The sequence below is a fragment of the Castanea sativa genome, chromosome 5 (genome assembly GCF_040712315.1).
Source record: "Castanea sativa cultivar Marrone di Chiusa Pesio chromosome 5, ASM4071231v1".
Taxonomy (NCBI): Eukaryota; Viridiplantae; Streptophyta; class Magnoliopsida; order Fagales; family Fagaceae; genus Castanea; species Castanea sativa.
In genome coordinates this window covers 4,428,023-4,448,444 of record NC_134017.1, presented here as the reverse complement: position 1 = coordinate 4,448,444, position 20,422 = coordinate 4,428,023, and the positions used below count along the sequence as shown (strand labels likewise).

At 30.4% G+C, this 20,422-nt stretch overlaps 1 protein-coding gene across 1 annotated transcript; it reads right to left on the bottom strand.

Moving 5' to 3' along the window:
- Window positions 1-792: 792 nt before the first annotated feature.
- LOC142637353 (uncharacterized) lies at window positions 793-9,203 on the bottom strand. Its single transcript, XM_075811629.1, has 3 exons — window positions 9,108-9,203; window positions 8,863-9,017; window positions 793-2,895 (listed from the first exon to the last, which is right to left on the bottom strand). Exons 2-3 carry the CDS (start codon window positions 8,992-8,994, stop codon window positions 856-858), a joined length of 2,172 nt encoding a protein of 723 aa, XP_075667744.1. The 5' UTR covers window positions 8,995-9,017; window positions 9,108-9,203; the 3' UTR covers window positions 793-855.
- Window positions 9,204-20,422: the final 11,219 nt, after the last annotated feature.

Sequence of the window (20,422 nt, the reverse complement as noted above, 5' to 3'; positions counted from 1 at the left end):
TATGTGATTAACTTCCTAGCATTTGAAGTTTGTTGTTGGATGAAAAGTTTTTCGCTTCAATATACGTTAAATATTTGGAAGTACTTGGTTACAAAATCCTAAGGCGCACAAGAATGTAGTAGCTTCTACAAAAGTATATGAGTTCTCTAATTGAGTCTTTGTATCTTTGATGAGTTTAAAATAAAGCTTTTATACCATTTAGGAGTTTAGTGAATGAAACCCTAATAATCCAAGTCATCATGAGCCAAAAATCTGACCTGAGATTTTTGGATCTGCATAACTCGATAGATTAAGAAGTGTCGAGCTAGAGTTGAGGTCCTTCATTTAATCACAATACATGCTAGTATCGAGCTTGTGTCGAGACTAGTACCAAAGTTCACTTATTCAACTTTTCTTCAATTGTTTCTTGGTACAATCTTTATGTCTTCAATAATATCAATTGTCTTGATTATCCAACATGCTTCATAATATTCTAGAAACATCTTAAATCTACCTAATTATAAGTAAAATATGTTTTATCAAATGATATGCCAACACAAAAATATAACCCTATCATGGTTAAACCTCCTTTTTTTTAACCAGATGGGTTAACCATGTTTTTTAGCCAGATGGGGCACCCTTGAATTGATAGCGTACATTGAATCCATATGAAAAACTTTGGATAATAAATTTTTATTGGTAGAAGAATTATAATAAATTCTCAAGGAATAGCATTAGAGGATAATATATTGTCAAATTGTATTCGACGCTCAAAAAAAAAAACAAAAAACAAAAACAAAAAAATAATAATAATAATAAGAATTGTCAATGCTTTATTTTGTATGTAAAAACACTTCACATACTATAAAATCTTATTCAATGCACAACCAACATAGCCCTTGCATGGCCCTTAGAAATTTGAAACTGCTCAGTTATACCAAGATGCGACATAAGAAGCCAGAAATGAGTGAATAGCTCTCCGCCTCGGATGAGCTGCTGAGCATGATGGTTCCATCGACACTTTGTCGCAGCATAACACAACATTTCAACCCACACATGACTTACCAACTCCCATTTCTTTTGATATTCCATGCATTGCAATGATTTAGCGAGCCTACATCCATCGAATAGCACTGACTTGCTTCTATCTCCTTTCACTATAGATGGTGGAATTTCAGTGCTCACTTCAAGTAACTTTATGCATGCTTGGGTTTCATCAAATATAGATTTTCTTTCATAGAAAAATTCATCGGCCTCAGCGCATGTGTCTTGGAACCTGATTTGTTCAATCCCATTTGGCAGCAAGATAGGACGCATGACTAGAAGATATAGCATATAGTCTGATAATGACTTGCTGGCTTCATAATTTGGACAATTGACAGAGTTGTTTGAGTTTGTGTTCCGATCAGAATAATAACATAGGGTTGTTGCAATGTGCCAGAGAAGAATGCTTTGGTCAAATTCTGCCTCAACGCTGTCTTGGAGTGTTTTACGATTTTCTTTGCTCAGTTCATAAAAGCATTTTGCATCTTTAGGAACCTCAGATTCTACTTCAACGTCCTCATTTTGTTTTTTATTCTTTTCTTTGTTAATGCAATCAAGGCATTTTGCATTTTTAAGAACCCGCTCACCCCTACAAGCACATAATTCCTTGCAAACCTTAAGTTCTAAGGCAATCTTTGATTTCTCTAGAAGGTGCTCAAATATCAATTTCTTCAAATCCACAGAAACGTCCATTGAATTTTCATATCGTTGCTTCTCTAACAACTCATAATGGAATAAGAACCTCTGGATAGCACGGCAAGTGGGTTTCTTGCGATGAAGGCAATATGTTATTAGGTTGTATTGTCCCATGGTATTGGACCACCTCTTTTTTGGAACCAATAATGGAACTGATGAAATGGAATTATACCAGAGATCTACCATTGCAGTCTTGCGCTTACTCAACCAAAGCATTGACCAGTCTGAGGTAATTAATATCAACACTGAATATATCTCTAGGAAGATGGCTCCACTAAGCAAAACATAAGTGACCATTCTCTCCTCTCTTGAGTAGACACTCTTTTCATCAACGACAATGGCGAAAACCAAGAGCACAATCACGGTAGACGAGAAACTGATAAGACGTAGAATGCCACCCACTAGGGAATAAACCTTGTAAGCCTTTGTATAAAACACATCGTACATGAATCCTAGCTCAACCTCAATCACTTTGAAAGCTTCTTCAAATTGTACTTTTTGAAAGAAGGATTGGCTGTTCTTTATATCTTGGATGCTCAGGATGAGATCAGAAAATAGCTGCTTGAAAGTCTTGAACAATATATAGGCACATTGAAGAGAGTGTGCATCTGCAATTTTGGCATTTGCTGGCTTTGGAATGGAAATGTCTGATACAATAGGAGCTTCAATGAATGTACCTGATGTAACGTCGAACCCCTCCTCTTTCTTCGAGCGGTATTCTTCCATGTATCTCGCATAATTGGGGCCTGGATCAGGACGACGTAGCGTCGTTGCTTTAAAGTTTTCACTGCTCGCAGACCTCAAAACCCAGATTCTCTCCCCAATCTTAATTATCCCGGGAATCATCATTGCAACTGTAAGAATATTAAGCAGGGTATTTTCCCAAGCTCTGATGATGACAAACACAGTCACTCCTACCTGGCTTGCTAATGTTAAGGCGTGCCTCCGCCACAATGCATTGTCTTCCAAGGAGTATGCTGTAATGGTGTCGGGACCAGCAAGATGCAAGAGAAAAAATGGAGCCCAGAATGATGTTATGACAAGCTTTGTATCAATTGGCTTATTTTCGGCATTTCCTAAATTGTTGGAGATTATACTCAATGAGACTGTTGCAAACCAGCTTGCTAACAGGTAGGAACTCCAAAGGAGGAGGATGAGGTTGTTGCTGGTTGAAACCTTGTTGAATATAACACGTGATAAGAGCAAAGTTACTTTTATTTGATTATAACAAAAAAAAAAAAAAATGTATATATTTGAAAGTACACCAATATTATTTTTAGGAAAAGTTTAATAAAGTGGCAGTTTATAAACTGTTATATTTTCTGATATATAATTATTTTAAGATGTGGTATAATGTATAATTTATACCACATCTTTAAAAAAAAAATTATTTTCTAAATTTTATATATTATAGATAGCTTTTTCTCCTTAAAAATTAAAGAATTTCTAAAACTAATTTTTATCTCTATGTTTTTACAAATATATAGTTATATATATATATATATATATATATATATATATATATATATATATATTTAAAGTGGTCAATATTCTTCTAACTATTGTTATTATGCATTAAATTTTCCTAATTTCTTTTGGTTCAACTAAAATTTTTAAATTTCAAATATATTATTCAAATTTCTCATTTAAAGATATTATTATGATAATTAAAACTTATATATTACTCAAAAAAATTGATGGTACCCTTAACCCAAACATGTTTTTTCCCAATCTTAAGTAAGTATACCAAAGTGGATTGAAGTGGACCAAATTGGACTAAAATGGACCAAATTGGCTGAATTGGGTTGGAATAGTCTAAATGTATCGAAGTAGATTGAACTAGACTAAAATGGATTAAAGTGAACTAAATTGGATTAAAGTGAACTAAATTGGATTGAAATGGATCAAAGTGGCTGAATTGGACCAGACAAGACAAAAATGGACGAAAGGGACTGAATAAGATTAAAGTAGACCAAAGTTGATCGAAATGGACCCAAGTGGACTGAAATAGATCAAATGTTGAACCATAATTTGTAAACATCACTCAAAAAATCAACAATAATTATAATAATAAAGTGATGTAAAGCCATAATCTATAATAAGTAATGTATTTCAATGTGATGAAAGCGGTTTGTTTTTGAAGTAACATCAATAAGATTTGTTATTACATTAATATTTTTAACTAAATTATTATGCATACAATCTATGATTCTATGTGCCTATTGAAGGTTTTATAGGCCATTCTTTTACTAACAGTAAAATTTGTCTTTAACCAATCTTGTAGACATCCTAAAAACTGTGGTAGAAGTTTGATTATAAAGGAAGCAAAGTTCTAGAGAAGGAAAACTGGAAAAGACAAACATCTTTCAAGAATAAAAAATTGGAGATAGTGATTGTCGTGTACCATTAAAGAAACTTAACCTTTGTGAATTATTGAGTGATTGCCGTATACCGTTGCGCTTTTGAAGTTATCTCATTTTTAAGAAATTGTTGTCTCACATCATTCTTCTTTGAAAACTATGATATAAAGGTGTCGCATACTCACTTCTCAGGAGACAAAACTATCATAAATCTTGTCCCTGTGAGTATCACTCATGCATTTTAACCACTAGTTATAATTCTAGTTGTTGAGCATTTTAAAGTTATCAACAGCTTGGAGATCTATTATCGTGACTCGGTGAAATACTTCCCACCACTAAGTTTGGTCCTAAACCATAAGCACCACAGTCCCCAAACTGTACACAAGCAAAAACAGAGCCTCCAAAGATCTGTTTTTATTGATTTATAGAAAGCATATGATAGGGTTAGGTTCCTGAAGAGGTTATGTGGTGGGTTTTAGAAAATAAAGGAGTTTCTCTCAAATATATTAAGCTGATCAAGGATATGTAGAATGGAGCAGTAACAAGTTTAATAACAAGTAAGTTTCCTATCACTATAGGTTTGCATCAAGAATTAGCATTAAAGTCCATATCTCTTTACCTTAGTGATGGATAAACTCACTAAATTGACCCAAGAGAAAGTGCCTTGGTGTATTCTTTATGGATATGATATAGTTTTAGTGAATGAAACTAAAAATGGAGTTAATGCCAAATTAAAAATTTGGTGACACACTCTAGAATCTAAATTTTCTTGGTTAAGTAGGATTAAAACATATTACATGGAATATAAATTTAGTAAAAAAAATACAAACAAAAATGAAGGGGTCATAAGACTTTATGGTCAAGAGATATTAAAAAGTGGTAGCTTTCAATATCTTGGATTACTAATTCATAAGTTCATAAAAAAAAAAAAAGGATTAATAATTCATAAAAATTGAGAGATTGAAAATAATGTGAATCATACAATAAGAGTATGGTGGATGAAAGGGAGGAGTGCATCAAGTGTGTTGCGAAATTATAGAATACGTATTAAGTTAAAAGGAAAATTTTTAAGACTGCTAAAAGATCAACTATACCCTATAGTACTGAATGATGAACTATCAAGAAGTACCCATATTTAGAAAATGGGTATAACTTAACTGAGAATATTGAAATGGATGAAAATACACCAAATGATAGGGTTCAAAATAAAGAAATTTGCTTAAAACTAACTTAAAAAATGAATAAGAGTTGCTTAGAATAGTTTAGTCATATTTAGAGGTGAGTGACTAATGCATCATTAAGAAAAAAAGGAAAAAAAAAAAAAAAAAAACGATACTTTTATTTCTTTAAGAAAACTTTGAAAGTAAACTTGTTTTTTTAATGGAAAGCCTAGAGAAGCTCCACACCACACGACAAAGCTATTTTTAGGCTCTCCAAAAACGCTTGATCCAATACACCAGCTCACTTAAAAGACCACTTGCACAAACCTCACTCTTTTGGACACTTTGAGATGTTTTGCTCCAAAAACTAAAATTAGTCTCCTTTTCTTTTCTTTTCTTTAGATGGGTAATTAATTATTTTTGACATTGGGATTGGTATTCGAGGATGTCAATGGATTGAAAAAATATAAAAAGTAAAATTTATTTTATTTTATTTTTTTTCTTAAAAGCTACAAGTTTTGAAAGTAAGAACATTTTGTACATCTTATGTAAAAATCTCCATCTATTTTAGTATAAAAACTTTTTTTTTTCTATTTTATATATTTACTTTTCAAAAGCACCTAAATCAAATTATCTATATTATACAATATTTAATTAAAAAAAACTTTTTTTTTTCTATTTTACATAATCACTTTTCAAAAACACCTAAATCAAATTATCTATGTTATACTACATTTCATTAAAATATAATTTTTTATCAATTTTTTTATTATTTTCTCAAATCATCTCTCTCTCTCTCTCTCTCTCTGAATAAAGAAAATATAAAAAACAGATTTGCATATGAACACTAACTATATAAATATACATGGCTACTTTATCTAGAATCATATTTTACGCAATTTTGTATAGGTTGATGTGAGTGTTTTTTAGATTAGTTGGACAAATTGTGAAGCTTATGCTATTTTAGATAGGCCAATGTTATTGTTTATTTTTTTTTAAGGAAAAAGACATTGAAAATATTATCAAGAAGCACATAAATCAGCTACAATAACAGAATTAATATCTGGAGGAACAAACTTCATTGAATATTATTAAGAAACTGGTAAATCAACTACAACAATAGAATTAGGGGTTGTTTGGTTATGTTGTTTAAATAACGGTTTTCGTTGTTTAAATAATATAACACGTATTTCTACAACATTTTTTTCACTCACACGTATTTTTCACAAAATTTAAATAACGTTACTAGAACAATATTACTAAATGGGCTCGTAATATCTAGAGAAATAAACTTCATTAAAAAATAAATAAATAAATAAAAGCGAAAACGATAATTTTCCTAAGGCGTGAACAACAACAAATTCTTAAACTGATGTAAATGTTTTAAGAATCCTTTAAGGTATTTTTTGGCCTTCGACATACTTTTCGTACTTTTAAAAGTCAAATTTAAGGGTGAGCACTTTTGGATAACTTTTGGATAATTTCTGAGAGTTTCCCTAATGGGTGGACATCATTGCATGGTTTTTGTTAATCAGTCAATCGCTAAGTATGTAGTATCATTAATATGGATTGATGGAATTGGGTCATTGTATAATTTGTTTTAAGTGGAACTTGTGGATGTAAGAAGTAAATATTTGGAGAGAAGTATGGAAATTTTGTAAGCTTGCTTGAGGTAATTAGTAACATTTTTCTTGATAAGTTATATTTTACTTAAGACATAATTTTTCAGTTATGAAGATTCTTTTGCCTTTCTTCATAAGTTTCTACTTAACTATTTTAGCAACATTAATTTAAAAGAAAAAAAAAGTATTTCTTCCATATTATAACATTATTTAGTCAAGGAAAAAAATCAATTATAAATTATTGGATTCAGTTGATTAGTAAATTAAGATTTTTTTTTTTTTCCAAACTTGGGTCAAGCATATGTAAATTTTGTGAAAGGCACCAAAAATTTGAATGACATATACACTTGAATTATGACTTTTAGATATGGAATAAATGAAATGAGATATATTCTGAAAATTAATTGTAAAGTTTGGTCATGCTTTAGATTCTACTAATGGGGCTATAAATTGGCACAAAAACCACTTTTTCAATAGCCTATCATGATCAGTCATTATTTTGGGCCTAATCATGGGGTACAACGTGGCCATAATTATAAAATTGTGAAGTACATGAAATATGATTGGATATAGGCAGTAGTTAATCCATGAATTTTAACTCAAGGTTGTAAGATTAAAATAGATATTAAAGTCAATATTTTTTTCCAAAAATATTTATTAACATAAGAAAAAATTGCTTAATTTTGTAAAAAAAAAAAAAAAATTTGATCAACATACATTATTTTAACATAAATGTAAGTTATAATTTATTTTTTCGTGCTTGTTTTCAATTTATTTTTGGAGTCTACTATTAGAGTTAGTTCAATCATTAATATTTTTATTCTTAAGCTACATCATAAGGATGGATTCTCAAAATTTCACCTCAAAAAAGAAAAAAAAAGGATGGACTCTCAAAAAAAAGGCTACATCATCTAAGTTAAGTTGACTACAAGCATATATTTCAAACAACAACAAAAATATAAATAATAAATAGTCATTGATATATGAATTTAAAAGGTCAATCTAAAAATAAGATATTCAGAAGAATGATTTAAATAATTAAAAATAAAACAAAAGCAAATTAAGTTAGAAGCATGACAAATGTAATCGTACACTCAAAATTTTTAACTATTCTATATATGCCTTGATGTTTTAAATAGATTGTATGACGTTTTTATTTTTTATCCTCTCTATCTTAAATTTATTTCCAACTATCAAATTATAGATGAATTGTAAAATACCTGAAAAAGTATATAACATTATAAAAGATTATTTTTTTAAAATGAAAAAGAAATTTAAAATCTGACACATTCGTTAAGTAATATTATGATAATATACTTTTTTATAATTTTAAGGTTACATATATGATTTTTTTTCTTTTCCCCTAGAGTAAGAGAGGTTAAAAAAAAATATTCAATACAAATTTTTTGAGTTTGGTATATTATTAAAAATAAAGAATATAATTATAATTTTGCTAGAGGCCGGACCTATTTAAACTTGCTTCTAGTCAGTTAAATCACTTAAGTGAGAGACTTTGAAGCTTCTTGGTCACTCTTGTTTAATTGATGGTGAAATCAGCCTTTTACAAAGCTTCTAGATATTTTAAAAATTGTGGTCCTAGAAAATGAGTCCAAATTTTTTATCCCACTCTTCCTGTTTCACTATATACTCTACAAATAAAAACATGTCATATGTTCATCTAATTTATTATATGCTAAATTTATGCCTTCTATTATTTCAATTTTCTAAAATAAATAAATAAATAACCCATCATGTTTCCAAATCGAAATAATAGAAAGCATAAATTTAATATTTAATAAAATAAATGGACATGTAGCATGTTTTTATTTGTAGAGTATATAATAGAACAAAAAGAGTGAGACAGAAAACTCCTAGAAAAGTTCTATGAGAGGCAAAATAGATTTCAGTTTTGGAAAAAAAAAAAGAGAGAGAGAAACTTCTTAACTGATATATATAGAGAAAGAAAATTATAGAACAGGATTAGGATGCTTTGTAACAAACCTTTCTCCTATATCCCATCACGATGAGGATGGTTTGAAAGCTAAGGCTAAGCACAACCATAGCCTGTATCTCCCGTTCACCGAAAATTCTTCTCAATCTTTCTGAGAAAATGGCGAACAACTTTAACATCATTGTCAAATTGAAATTGCTGCCCACTGAAAAATGGCACATATATATATATGCATTTATTAGTTACTAAGTAGGAAGAACACACATACAGAAGTAAATAATTAAGGCTACCTTACCTGTAACTAATGTATTAGAGCTTTTTCTGGTTTTCAATCTTCCCAAGTGACAAGGGGTTCCCTATTTTGTAGATATATGCATGGGTTTGAACTTTGCTGAACTCAAAAACTGCCACAAAGTGTGGTGATACTTTATTGGGTTTGTAAGCCAATGTAGCCTATATATATAACTAAGCAACCACTTTACAGTGATTCTCGAGCCCATGACAAGGAAGATGAGAATTTTTTCTGTGGCGTGCTTCCCTTGATTTAGTATGAATTCTTCGGTAAATGAGTTTTTCTCACTTTATTCTTAGATATTTGTTCGGACGGAGAGAGAAAAACATACAAAAGAAGAAACACGGTTCTTAAGATAGTATTCTACAATTCTTTAATATTTGTTCGGACGGAGAGAGAAGAAAAACATACAGAAGAAGAAACACGGTTTTTAGGATAGTATTCTACAAGCAAAATGATGTTCTAGCGCTCATATTTTAATGCAAGAATGGCCCTTAATTTAGTATGAATTCTTCGGTAATTTAGGATCTGTTTGGATAGAACTTATTTTGCTGAAACTGAAAACTGAAAACTGAAAACACTGTAGCAAAATAATTTTTAAATGTGTAAATAGTGCTGTGGGACCTATTTTTAATGAAAAAGTTGCTAAAAAGTGAAATTTGTGGGATTCGTGAACAGTGCATTTGTGCACTGTTCATCACTGAAAAGTCAATCTATGCGGCTGGGTTAAAAAAAAAAACAAAAACAAAAACGCGGACGTGGACGCCAGACTTGGATCCAAACGCCCTCTTAGTTTACTTTCACTTTATTCTGTAATATATTGTTCTTACAGAGAAAAAAGAAAAACATACTCAAGAAGAAACACGGTTCTTAGAATAGTATTCTATATGCAAAATGCTGATCTAGTGCTCATATTTAACGTGGCAAAAATATATACATAAAGAAATATAATAAAATAAGTTTGGGTTTTCTTTTTATTTAAACTAACTTGTAATTTCATGCATATGTATAGATATACTTAAAAGATATACATTAAGATGCATAGTATAATGTGGGTTTCAATTAGCTCAACTGGTAAAGTCTCTGATGGTTGTATAAAAGATCTTGGGTTCAATCCCCACCTACACTAAAAACTGATTGGTGTCTTGGTCTAATAATAAAGAGCTATCATCAGAAGCTGACGCTATAGGTTGAAACTCTCTCAAAAGAAAAAAAAAAGATACATAATATAATAATCTTACATATATAATTTAAATATTATTAATAATCATTCTTTTTTTTTATTATTCTTTAAAAAATCTCGTAAGAATGTTATTAGGTAGAAAATGTAAATTGTTCATTTTTTAAAAATATATTTTTATGTTCATTAATTCTAAATTATTTGGTTTTTGTACACAATAACTCACTTGAATAAATATTTATGATATGGTCCCACATTTGATTCCAAAATTAAGAAATAAAACTCCTTCTAAAAATAAATAATTTAGGACACATAGCACTAGGGGTGTTAATATTTGACCCAACCTGCAAACACGACACGAACCCAATACGGGTTTTTTCGAGTTAGGGTTGGGCCTTAATGGGTTTGGGTCATAAACGAGTCGACCCGAAAGTGACACGATAAGAAACGTGTCATAAGCGGGTCAACACACGTAACCCGTAATAGACACGTTTGACACGTCAATTTATTTGTGTCAATCCGAAATGACTCACTTAACACAACCCGTTTAACTCGTATAAAAAATAAATATTCATCTTATTTTAGATTTATCAAATACTTTTTATATCCAACATATATTTTAAATTTAAAAAGAAAAGTGAGTAATTACAAAATTTTACAAGGGATATAATTGAAAATTGAAATTTTACAAACCCTAGATCTCTAAACCCTACAAACCCTAAATCTCTATACCTTCATATAAATATCTTCTTCTTTTTTCTTTTTTTTTTCAGCCATACTACTCTTCTCATGCCCAATTCTCAAACTTAAAGTGTCAACTCTCAAACCGGTTATTTCTCTCTCTCTCTCTCTTTAATGTGTTTATTTTTTCTGCATAATGCTTTTGTACAATAAACTTTGAACCCATGTGCCTTGTGTTTTTTTTGATTGCATGATATGGCCCACTTGATTTTGTTGAACTATGTTATTTTATTTTTGTTAAAACTATATTATTTTGAATTTGGGTTGAAGTGTATTTACTTCTTTTGGAGTGTAAAAAATTTATTTCTAGATGAATGTTATATTTTTGTTAAATTATATTATTTTGAACGTGGGTTGAAGACTTGAAGTATATGCACTCCTTTTGGGATGAAAAAAAAATTATTTCTAGATGAATGTTATATTTAATATTATGCCGGTTGAAATGGGCTATGTTACATTCTTGTCAACCCAACGTAACTCATTTATTAAGCGTGTCAAATGGGTTGGGTCAGGCCAACCCGCCTTATTAACAGGTCGGGTTAGGATTGAAGGATCATGACACGATAATTAAATGGGTCGGGTTAGGATTAAGCCATTTAGTCGAATACCACTACTTTAACACGACACGAACCCGACATGCTAATCCAAATTGACACCCCTACATGGCGTAAAATTGGACTTCAATTGTAGAATCTAATTGGATTTTCTCCAAACTTTGTCTATTAATATATATATATATATATATATATATATATATATATATATATAATTTTGTGCCAAATGAATTGTTTTTAGTTATTAAAAAAAAAACTCATAAATATAAAATCATTCAAACTCGTTCTTCCTCTAATTTTATATATAGTGTTAGATATAAGATCATGTTTTTTATGATATATTTATATTGGACTCGTCATTTTCTAATCTAAATTAACTCATTTAGCACAAAAATTTAAAAACTTCAATTAGATGGAATACGTGCAATAAAATTAAACTCTAATTGAAATCCAATTTTAACACTTAACTAACTAACTTGGTTCAAAACTTTAAAATTTTTTATTAGATTAGTACGTGGTGCAAAATTATACTGTAATTGAATTCCAATTTAAAATTTAATTGGATTTTCTCTCAACTTTACTTATATATATATATATATGTAGATGACTTATAAACTTGAATAGGTTTTAGTTCTACAAAAAAAAAGACTCATAAATATAAATCATTCAAAAATTATGTTTAATTTTTAAGGTTTACTTAAATTAGGCTCCTCGTTTTTTTCACTGAATTAACTAATTTGGTACAAAAATTAAAAAATTTAGATTAGATGAGACACATGTCACAAAATTGAACTCTAATTTATGTCCAATTTTTACATTGAATTAACTCACTTGACACAAATTTAAAAACTTAGATTAGATGAGACACGTGGCGCACAATTAAATTCTAATTAGATTTTCTTTCAGTTTTATCTATTATTATACATATAGATTTTTACAAAGATATTTTGGGCACTAACATGGGCTGATTCTCATATTGTGATGATTGTGGTTTCTCTTAAAATAGGAAAATATATATATATTGTGCTTGTAGTAAAGCCAATCTACAAGCAATTATACAAAATTTTGATTAATCCTACCTAACATCCTGGATTGTATGAATTTAATTCAATTAGATAATGTGTGTTTTGTTTTGTTTTTCTATTTTTTTTCTTTAAATATATATATATATATATATATATATATATATATATATATATATATATTGTGCTTGTAGTAAAGCCAATCTACAAGCAATTATACAAAATTATGATTAATCCTACCTAACATCGTGGATTGTATGAATTTGATTCAATTAGATAATGTGTGTTTTGTTTTCTTTTTCTATTTTTAAAAAAAAAAAGATATGTGTTTTGTAGAGAGGTGTATTAGGTCTCATATTGACTTTTCACTAGGCCATTTGGACAATGTATATATAGAAGCGACAATGGGCAATCCTAATTATAATTTGGGTTAAAATAGAAAGTCGAGAAATTTAAAATATATATATATATATATATATATATATATATATATATATATATATATATATATCAGCAACAAAGAAAGAAGATTGCAATAAGGAGGCAGCAAACAATCTTGAGGCTAGGATTCAAGTTTTAATAATAAATATAGAGCTATATTACACCAAATAAAATTATAGGTTGGTAATTGGTCAATAATTCAATTGAAATTTATAATGCATTGTATTTTTCTTTTGGCTAGTCATTCAAATACTAATGATCAATTGCTGATGGTTCTGATACCTAAAATTATTCAATGCTTGTGAAAGCTCGAATATGTATAAAAACACAAGAGCTATTTAGACCCCCAAATTATAAAATACGGCTCGATTGATTTTACTCTAACTTAAACTAAGTGCGGAATTGAATAAATGTGAGCAAACAAACAATATAACTACTCTAAGCCATATTCATTAAAACATAGCAGTAAAACGAAAACTAAAAGAGTAGAGAAGAAAAATACAAACACAAGATAACAAGCCGATGTGTTATCGAAAAGAAAATCGAAGAACTCAGCGAAAAACCTCCCCACTGCACTCCAAGCGGTAAATCGATCCACTAGAGAATAAGTTGGAGTACACGAATAACAAAAGACCCTCCAAGCCTAGTATACCCCATGTACTCAAACCCTCTAAGCTCCTACTACCAAATGACTTCGCCAAGCCTTGTCTTCTCTAGCTCTCCGGATCTCACAATTCAACCCGATTACATCCGCCAAATATATAACTTCTTCCAATGCTTCCCAACAGCACTAAGTAACGTCCCAATCAAACCCAAAAAAAAAAAAGTGATGAAAACATGCATGTACGTAGTGAAAAAATAATAGATCTACTTCTTTCATAAATGTTAACATGCACTATATAAGTTCTAGAATATAAGAACAAGATAGTGTACCTTGAAGCGGTGAATTTCAAAACCGAAGATCAAAATTACTTGGGAACACTTTCAATCTTCACTCTAATTCCACTAATGCCCAAGATGTGTGGTCTCTCAATCAATTTACTAAGGGAGAATGTTAAAGTGTCTAACACTCATATACATCACTTCACAATGATGTTCTTGATGTTCACTCTAGAAAATTTTGTATGTTTCTTCCTTTGTATCTAACTGATTATCTAATTGGCCTGGTCTTTTGGACTTTTCCAATTGGGCTTAAGTGTGTGGCTTGGAGTTGGACCAATAAGACACTAGCTCCAATTGGCCTTAGGTTTTTCATTCAACTCTTGACAAGTCCAAAGTTACCATTAATTATATTTAATACCACTATATAAATATAATTGCACTCTAGGCCTTATTTATAAATTATATCCCATGACTTTATTGTACATGCAACCCCTTCATAAAATATTCATAATAATACAAAGTCATAAATGTAGACTGCCACTTTGTAGATTACTACATCTTAATTCCTTGAATACCCAGTTTAATCCTTTAAGTTATTTATTATATATTTATGAAATTCAATTCCATAAATATATACTTTAGTAACTCCTTACTAAAGTGGTTAGGCCTAACTCTCTGAACAACAAACCCATTAAACTTATCTCAATGGAATATTTTGTATCTCCATTAAGAGACTATGAATTCCATTTTGAGAATATATGTTCCATCAACACTAAATATAGTTACCAACATACTGAGATTTTGATCGTTACTATAAATCTCACTCCTAATATATCAAAGTAACCTACACTTCATAATCAAGTCCATTATCCTCTCAAAATTAAGAATTCATGTAAATATAAGTCGTGAGTTTATTATTCATTTAACAGTCGTTAGAAAAATAATAAATCTCACAACGGTCCAGTTCAATATGTCTTAACTCTTAAAACATATCAACATACCAACTAAAAATCTCAATTTCCATGATCAAGAGAAATCATCTTAGTTAATATGTTATAGTCTTTGCAGATGAAATGTCCAATTTCATCACCGACTTCGAACTATAATTTTGAGTTTACAAAAAACTTGTAATTTATATCTTCTGTGACTTTTCACATAAATCACATATTATGCATTTCATGGACTATATGATAATGTTCCAATATTTATGTTACCATTATTTCAGATAATAATAAAACAATTTTATTAATTACAACATTAAGTCATACATAATGTCATACATAGTATCATACATAGCATCATACAATAGAATTCAAGGACACGAATCCTAACAAAAATTAGAGGTCAGATTTTATTGGACCAAACGTGCCCCACTTAACCCCATTCCCCCACCACTTATTTGCACTCATCTCTTTACTCTTTGGCCGGCTCACCTCCTTCTTTTCTTTTCATTTTTTTTTTTTGTTTTCTTTCATACACTCCTCTCTACTGTTATATCCTCTCACCGGTACTACCACACCACACCATCATTTCCACCATAATTTTCCAGCAAGATCACTAGAAAATTCTTGAGAACCTATAAGCACCTTCACATCCTTTTTTTTGAGGTAAAAATTTTTAATTTTTTTGTGAGTTTTACACTTTTGCTTGAGATTATTTTTATCTAAGCTTTAATAATGATACCCATGTGATTTATGAGTATTGGAAGTGATATTTATATGTTTTTATGTATAGGTTTTGTATTGGTGGAATTATTTGATGAGTGGGTATATAATTTGTGCTAATAATAACTACTTAAGGTTTATGTATGGTAGAAAATTTAGAGGTTTTAAGTTATAACATGTGATGGCTGGTAAATTTAATATTTTCATTTCCATTGGGTTTATTTAGAGTTAGTTGAAGTTCTAAATTTCTTGTCTTGGAAGATATTTTGATTTTGCTTTCATGGGTCTCTTAATGATGTAGTGTAAATTTTATGGAAGCTAGTCATAATGTTAGAGATGATATTAAATGGGTTAACTATATAAATTGGAGTTTATACCTTGGGAATCAATTTGTTGAGAAACTTTAGAAGTGGAATATTATTATTGATGAGGTAAAATACTAGGCTTGCCTAATTAAGTGTTTATTTGACAATTCCTAAATTGTGGCAAGATACCATTTCAAGTTCTACGCTTATTGTGATAGATTTACTTGATATTGTTTAGATTCTAGCTAATCTTCTTGGAGTTTAGAGAATTAGGCTTTTATGGTTGCGAGGTAAGTAGCTTTTAATGGGGATTTTTGAAAAATAACTAGATTGCATAAATTTTGTTTTTGGGTTAGACACACTTTTGGAAACTACTTATGGAGACTATATTTTCCTAAAAGCTATTGTGTCGTAACCTTAATATATATATATATATATATATATATATATATATATATATATATATATATATATATGAAAATGCATCATATTTGGTATTGCATTTGGAAAAATGCATGAATTGTTGATATGAAAAAATGAGCATCTTTTATTTAATCTTTGATAAGAAAATCATGGATTTTATGGTATATTAGAAAATTTAAAGATGCTTATCTTGTCATGTTATGTGAGAAATTGATAGAAACCTTTTGACAAGAATTGAGTTAAAAACTTTACAAATTTTGTGAAAGTTAGATTATTTAAGGTTTTTTTGAAATTACCTAGATATAAACTATGTATTTCAAAGTATATGTAACCTGTGAGTTTTATGTGGTTTTAACACCATGTCATGTGTGATTTCCCCGTGATCACCCGATTTGGTTTCTGTAGTCTTTGTGATAACGGAATCTAATCCAAGTCAGTGTCCTTTTACTTTGAATGACATGTTCTTCCCTGCTGCCCATGGGGGGAAAAGACTCCTTGATTGTGTGTGGGTGAGGCTACTGCCCATGGGGCTAAGAGACCACATGCAAGAGATGTCCTATTTGACACGCTCTCTCTGCTGCCCATGGGGGGAGAGAAAAACCTTGAGAGTATAGGTGATGCTGCTATCCTTGGGGCCAAGAGTTTGCATACCAAAGAGGACAATATCATACCAGTTGTGGATGAGTGGGTCCCTTGACCGTTCTATGTGGTAGTGTGGTATATTTGTGATAATTTACCGTATGTTAGATTTTATAGCTTTGAAATTATATTGTTAGTGCTCACAGATTAGAGATTATGGTACATAGTTTCAAGATATTTACTTTAAGAAACTTTGTATTTCATTGCTTAATCATTCTTGTCATATTATTATTATTGAAGATGAAACTTGCATTTCCCCCACCCCCATTAATTATGCTACTTATTGGGCTCTATCTTATTCCATTATTTTATAAAATTTTCAGAGTAGGCAACAATCTTTTGAGACAGTTTTTTGGTGGCTAACAGTAGTTAAACTAACTACTTATGGAGGCTGAACTTTGTAATGTAGACATTAGATGATGTACATCTTAGAATAGGCTTGACTAATTTTTTTTTATATTATAGTGGTTGTGACTTTAATCTCACTGATGGGACAAGCTATTGATATGTAATAGTTTATTCAGAACTCTATTATTTCGTGGCCAATGGTCATTGTAATTAATGCTTAGAGCTCTGACTTACGTTGAGAGTATATTCAATGAAATTATTATGATAATTCTTAATGTTAGTACTTGATAGGATTTATGTGAATTGAATTGTCAAAAAGGAAAATTTTACAGGTACTTGAGACGTCTTTCTCATGCTTTGGACCCTTTGAGGTTTGGGGCGTGACAACTAAGACCTCACTTTACACTCAGTATGAGTGTGGTAAGTATTTGGATTATCAACCTCTCAAGGATTTGGATATGGAGAGATAGGAGTTGAGGAAAACCACAATGAATTATGTAGAGGATTATGGGTATGACAATCTCTAACTCCCAAGGGTTTGTGGCTAGGGTTTTCTCTCTAAAAAGCACTCCGCTCAATATATGGGTAATAATGGTATATATAGTGTGTGTGAGGATACAATGGAGCAAATATGACAAAATAGCAAAATAGACTGTTTCGCGGGTATCTTGTGAGAAGGCCTTACCCGCAAGACACTCGCAAAAACCAGCTGTCACCATCTGTCATGACTCTTCGCATTCCAGTCATGTGCTGAGCACATGCTTCACTTCGCGGGAAAGCATCTCACAAGCTACTCGCGAAAACTTCTTTAGTCTTCAATGTTGTCTTGAACCTTCACATTCTCTCTTACACACAACCCTTATGAATAAATCTCACATAAAATACAGGGTACAAAAAAGATTGAACAAAATTACAATCAAATTTGGTACGAAATTAAAGTCAACACAAAATAGTTGTAAATTACAACTTTACAGCTTGTTTGAAACTCTTGTGTAGAGTAAAAATGCTTAGTTTCCATTTAGCTAACTGTCAAAAATGCCCTTAAAAATATATAAAAATTGTCTTGTCAAAAAATATAGACAGAGAAATGTTATGTTTATAATATTTTCTGAACACTTTTATAAAAAGTCATAAATGATAAGTTGTCATTCGCTATTATTACTTACTAGTGGGCAAAAGAGCAATTTCAATTATAAAGTCAAATTAAAACCAATAACAATCTATTATTTATGATTAGTTTTGAAAAAAAAAATGGTAGTCAGTAACTCTTGAATAAATATAAGTTGAAAGCATTCCCTTGCCACGTGGCTTAAGCTCACTAGACCACGCTACATAACACAGATTGGGCCTCACCCAAGACTTCCATCACTTATGAAAGTATTTTGGGCTCACATCAACATAACCATCACTACGAACAAAATAGAGGCCTATGTACCATGACACCACCAAGCCCAAATCCCCAAGGTCTCCTACCCAAACCAAACTGGGGCAACAATTTAACTCCTCATTAAACCACACAGCATGGGTAAATAAAATACCCATAATTAATTTCCCTTACTACACTTAACAAATAATCAAGTCAAAGAAAAAGCCTATGAAAATAAAAATTCCAAAGAAAAATAAATGAGGCCCACGATCCCCATTAGAGAAAAAAAATTGTTAATGTAAGTATATAACTGTAACTGTATTTCATTCATTTTATTACAAAAATATATATATAGCAAACTATTATAATAACAATTTTATAGCAAATAGTAATTATGTTCCTTTTTCTCCAATTACAATATCATTAAAAATTAATTTTGATTCATTTTATAATGATTCATACTATAACAATATATTTTAATTTAAGGAAAATTATTATAGAGAACAATTATGGAAATTTAAACTACTTAAATAGTTTTAATTTGATTTTTTTTCATATTTTTCTTATACGAATTCTTTTCTATTTTTACTTGCATTTCCTTTTTCACATATGCCTAATTTTATTTTTATTTTACACTAAAGTCTTCATATATCATATTAGTGGCGGCTTTAGGAATTTTTTTTAGAATGGTTATTAAGAAACTTAAATTATACAAAAGTTAATAAAAAGAGAACTTTATATATTGAAGACAAAAAAAAAAACATGCATATACACAAAAGCTTATAATTTCATTCTACAAATTTTCTTATTTTGAAATCATTACATATCAGTCTCATTATCAATACTGCAAACTACATTTTTTTCAAAAATTTAGTTAAATAGAATTTTTCTTGGGCTTTTTTTTTTGTAAAGACCTAATATATTGTTTAGTGGACAAAAGTTTAAAAACAAAATTTGGTTACAAACTTAGCTGTACCCTAAAGTTACAACTTGTAAGGTTGAATTTATTCAATCATGTATTGACTTTATTCCATGCCAACTTTTCTTGTAATTTACCAATTAGATACCCTGTATTTAGGTGTGAATTATGTAAGGGTAGTGTGTGAGAGAGCGTGTAGAAAACTCAAGATGTGTGCACTCAAGAAGAGCCTCGCGACTAGTAAGTCACCAAAGGTGACACACGTGTGGAGTATGCAAGGGAGCTGAAGGGTCACGACAACTGGAGCACTACAGGACAAAACTTCCAGTCTGGTTAGATAGTCAGCTCGCGACTCAAACTCGCAACTCGTTCTAGTCGCGAGGTCGAGTAGCCAGAATGCCCTATTTGGATGAAAACTGACGTTTCACATTCCTCATACACCCTACTATAAATACCCTTATACCCACAAAATATAGAGAGCTTCTAGGGAGAATTTTGAGAGAGAAACTCTAGAGAAAGACAAGATTGACTCATCCACAATCTTCATCCTTTGATTCTCCAAATTCCTTTACTCTCACCCTCTCCATTGTCATATCCTTGAGAGGTACATTTAGTCAAATCCTATCTCACCATACTCATATCAGTGAGGAGGTATGTTGGTGCTTGAAAAGCAGTTCAGAATGGACCAATTCATTTGGTTGATGTAATGGGCGATTGCGGGATCCGGTAAACTAGAGAAGACAAGGTTCAGCGTAACCTTGTTGGAGTAAGAAGCTTAGAGGGCTTAGGTACACTAGGTAGATTAGGCTTGGAGGGTCTTCTGTTATTTATGTA